This window comes from Myotis davidii, unplaced genomic scaffold, assembly GCF_000327345.1.
Source record: "Myotis davidii unplaced genomic scaffold, ASM32734v1 scaffold217, whole genome shotgun sequence".
Lineage (NCBI taxonomy): Eukaryota > Metazoa > Chordata > Mammalia > Chiroptera > Vespertilionidae > Myotis > Myotis davidii.
Genome location: NW_006290034.1, coordinates 276,329 through 280,665, shown reverse-complemented (window position 1 = coordinate 280,665; position 4,337 = coordinate 276,329). Strand labels below are relative to the sequence as shown.

The 4,337-nt window shown below is 56.2% G+C and overlaps 1 protein-coding gene across 5 annotated transcripts in view; it reads right to left on the bottom strand.

The window, feature by feature from the left end:
• FAM65B (family with sequence similarity 65 member B) overlaps nt 1-4,337 on the bottom strand; it is a 37,482-nt gene that overhangs the window by 9,764 nt on the left and 23,381 nt on the right. For 2 of the 5 annotated variants that reach the window (XM_006762912.2, XM_006762914.2), the window contains 2 exons: nt 2,200-2,378; nt 597-768 (listed from right to left, as the gene is read on the bottom strand). In XM_006762912.2, coding sequence (XP_006762975.1) covers nt 597-768; nt 2,200-2,378 — 351 coding nt within the window. Of the gene's footprint in view, nt 1-596; nt 769-2,199; nt 2,379-3,013; nt 3,792-4,337 lie in introns of those variants that run through there. The other 3 variants (XM_006762913.2, XM_006762915.2, XM_015563379.1) reach the window with 2 other exon arrangements.

Genomic DNA, 4,337 nt, shown 5'->3' with positions numbered 1-4,337 from the left:
GGCCGGCTCCCGGGCGCCCTGTCCTGGGCAGCGCCCTCGTCCTGGGCGATGATGCTCCTGGGCTCAGTGCTGAAACCAGACAGGCTCCCGTGGCTTTGCACGTGCCCCCCGCCTACACACATTCTGGAACTCTCTCAGGGGGAGCGGTGAGGCCACTGGAAATCAGTGAGCCCTCTCCATGGGGAGGGCGCGTTCAGGCGGCACGTGGGTGTGTGCGCCCCAAAAGATGCATTTTATAAGTGTGGTGGTTTTTCTCAGCCTGGACCTATTTCCTTGTTTCCAAGCTGAAACCAGCAGATGGTGTCTAACAGTCATAATTATCACCAAGCTACCCGCCCGGCTGCGCGGCTCCGTGGCTGAGCATCAGCCTCTGAACCGGGAGGTCAGGGTTTGATTCCCCGTCAGGGCACAGGCCCAGGTTGTGGGCGCCATTCCCCGTGTGGGGACTGTCTCTCATCGTGGATGTCTCTCTCTCTCTCTCCCTCTCCCTTCCTCTCTGAAATTAATAAAAATATGTATTTTTTTAAAAAGCAGCAGCAGCGCTCCCTCTCTGGTCCGCGAACCGCCCGGGCCTAACCGCGACGCCGTGGCCGTACCTGCACGAGCTGGGTGCACTGCTGGAGGTGCCTGACGATGGCGATGTCCAGGCTCTCGCTCCCCGTGGTCAGCGGGAGGGGGCTGCCGGCCACGCTGGTGCCCACGCCCGTGTCTTCCGTCAGCGCCTCGCTGAGGTGCGCCCTGGCCTCTGGGTGAACTGACCGGTAGCTGTTGAAGCAGGAAGGTGAGCGACAGGGGAGCCATTTCTTTCCGTGTGGAAACCACGGGTCAGCTCGACGTGGCTCCCCGCAGGTCCCCAAGGGCGCCTCCCACGGCCTGGAAGACCCGAACTGCCTTTCTTCTTCTTCTTTTTTCAGTCCTCACCCGGGGATGTTTTTCATTGAATTTTTAGGGAGAAGCACTGATGTGAGAGACACACATCGACTGGTGGCCTCCTGCACGGACCCAACCAGGGCCTGGGAGGAGCCTGCAACCGAGGTTGGTGCCCTTGACCAGAATCGAACCCGGGACCCTTGGGTTCGCAGGTCAATGCTCTATCCACTGAGAAAACCGGCCAGGGCTTGAGCTACCTTGCAACACATCCCGAGTCAGCCTGTCACCAATGTGCCCGGTGTAGAAGGCCAGGCAGAAACACTGCTTCCTGGCTCTCAGCACAGAACTGTTCGCCAGCGGCCTCCCCGAATCTCAGAAACCTGCCCAGGCGATGCTCGCGACGGGGGACCTGCCCAGGGTCCTGGATTAAACCGTGCTTGTACTTGCCATTTCCCAGGAGTCCTGCTCAGAACGAACCAGCTGAGCCCGTCTCCTGACCTCGTTAGTCCCTACCTGGAGCAAAGGCGGCGGCAACTCTGCCAACAAGAGGCCGGACCGCCACTCGGGACCAAAGCTAAGGGGCACTGGTCCCGCGGGGGGTACAGCCTCCTTCTGTCTCTCGGGCTTTGTTTATGCCCCATGGCCCAGCCGGCGGGGCTCCGTGGCTGAGCGTTGACCTATGAACCAGGAGGTCACGGTTCAATTCCTGGTCAGGGCACAGGCCCAGGTTGCAGGCTCGATCCCCAGGGTGGGGCGTGCACACGGCAGCCGATCCATGATTCTCTCTCAATCATTGTTGTTTCCATCTCTTTCTCCCTTTCCCTTCCTCTCTAAAAATCAATAAAAACAGATTTAAACACAAAACAAAAAGCCCAAGGCAGAGCTGCCCACAGCGACATGGTGATGGGCACTCCCATGGGAAAATAAGTCTGTCGCGTCTGTTTTATTCCAGAATGAACCTGGGTGCTGGGGGGGAGGGGGAGCACAAGGACCAGCAGAGACGACAACCTGGGCAGTGACAGCCCAGCTCCCGGCTTCCCGCCTCAGGCTCTCCATCCCCCTGGTGTAAAAAGATGGGGCACCAGAGCTCACAGGTATTGGGGTGCTGCTCTGGGCACTTTACCTCGAAGGACAAAACACTCAGTTGGGCCCTGGGTGCCCGTGTGTCCTGTGGCCCTGGGTGCCCGGCTGACGCCCGGCTGTGATGCTGCACTGAGGAGCTCACTCCGGAGAGACCCCCCCCGGGGCTGCAGGGGGCAGAGGAGGGAGGGACGAAGGGGCGCCAGGCACAGCGCAGTCGGTGGGAGAGTCCACGCCGGCGAGGCTCACCCGTTCTTCTCAGTCTCCGTGTCTGAAAACACCGAGTCAGCACCTCCCACAGGGCCACCCTCGTCCACGTCCTCATCCTCGTCGAAGTCGGAGGTGTTCAGGAAGTCGAAGCTCTCCAGGGCACTCTCCACCGTCAGGCTCAGGCTGGAGGGCGTGCTGCGGCTTCCGGGTGGCTTACACTGCAAGGCAGGGGCACCGGCACATCAGTGTCCCCCACGACCCCAACGGGGGGCACACGGTCAAGGTCCCTGCGGGGCGGACACAGCCAGCGTCCCTGAGGGGATGGGACCCAGAGACCGCTCTGACCAATAGGAACAGGTGACACTGTCTTTGTTTCAAGCTTTTGTTTTATTGTATTTTATTGGTATTAAAAACAAACGCATTTAACATATTCATATTAAAAAAAGAACAACCATGAATCAAATGGCACAATTTCTGGGACTTGTTCCAAACTAATGCAGAAGGAAGCAAGCAGCTCGAAGATGAGACGAGGACATTGGCTAGGAGAGGAGCACGAGGAAGCTGGAGGGGGGTGGGGTGGGGGACCCATTATCTATTTGCTCTACTACTGTTGGAAATTTTTATAATAAAAAGTTCAAAAACATCCAGGTGTGGCTTAGTAGTTGAGCGTTGACCTATGAGCCAGGAGGTCATGGTTCAATTCCTGGTTAGGACACATGCCCAGGGTTGCGAGCTCGATCCCCATTGTGGGGCACACAGGAGGCAGCCAATCAATGATTCTCTCTCATCATTGATGTTACTCTCTCTCTCTCTCTCTCTCTTTGGGGAATCTGGAATTTGAACCCATAAAGAAAGTTAAAAAACATCTATTACAACCTAAAATCTTGGGAATCAGAGTTGCCACGTCCCTCTGCCTGGAGCTCAACCCCAAGTAAAATATGACCCAGGAGACATGGAGGGACAAGTGGGTTCAGTGCGGCACAGGAGCAGCCTCTACCTCCACAAGGCCTTGTCTTTCCAAGATGGGAGCTGCTAGCGAGGCCTCTGCTCTGAAGGATGAAGAGGACGGCCCCCAGAAACAGAGGGGGGCACCCTTCACTAACCCATGCATCCTGGGTAGGTGGCCTTAAAAGCTCATCTACTTTCACAGCACATAATTTTCCTTTGCATCGAGGAGACATGAATGGTGGGCACCATGAGAGGCAGCGCTGCTTCCTCCCAGCTCTGCCTTGGAAGGAGCTTGCTCCATCGCTTCCCTGACCCGGCCCGTGGCCTGGAGTCACGGGGGGGCAGACTTGTGGCCCAGAGAATCCTATGGCACTGGACAGACTCGCAGACATCACACACAGAATAACGCTCATTGCTACAGGCATGGAGGTGGAGAGAGGTACTTCCCAATAGTCAAGGGTTCGCTGGGGTGGGTGGAACGGGGCAAGTCCTGCAAGGTGGCAGAACTAAGGTCCTCGTGCCGACTTCGGGACACAGGCGGGAAGGGCCTGGTGGGGGCTGTCTCTACGCCCAGGAGGCCACCCAGCACAGGTGCTCATGCATCAGAGCTGCTCAGTCGCCCTCGGGATCTCCGTCCGAGGGGCGGCATCATTTAGTCTCTCATCCTCAAGGTGCTATGCATCCTGGGAACGTGAAGGGGAAAGAGAGAGAGCCACGTCCAGCCGCTGCCGGAACGCCGGCCAGCGGGCGCAAAGCCCTCGCCCCAGCCCTCACCTCTGTGGCACAACCTCCTGGTTCTCCTTTCCTACGCCTGGCATCCGCAGTGATTGTGTACAATACGGGTGTGTGTATTTATTTATTTTATTATTTTTTAATTACTTTTTAAAATCCTCACCTGAGGATATTTCTCCATTGATTTTTAGAGAGAGAAATGTCGATGTGAGAGAAGCACATCGATTGGTTGCCTCCTGCATAAGCCCTGACCAGGGCCGGGTCCAGGGAGGAGCCTACAACCAAGGTAAATGCCCTTAACTGGAATCGAACCTGGGTCCCTTCAGTCTGCAGGCGACGCTCTATCCACTGAGCCAAACCGGTTCGGCTAGCTCAGTTTTAAAGTAAATAAATACATCTGCATTTCTATTATAGCAAGGGATATTTACTCAATAAACTATAGATACATTTGTACTACACTAAATTTACATATTAGTCAAGTTCTAATTGCTTTTTTT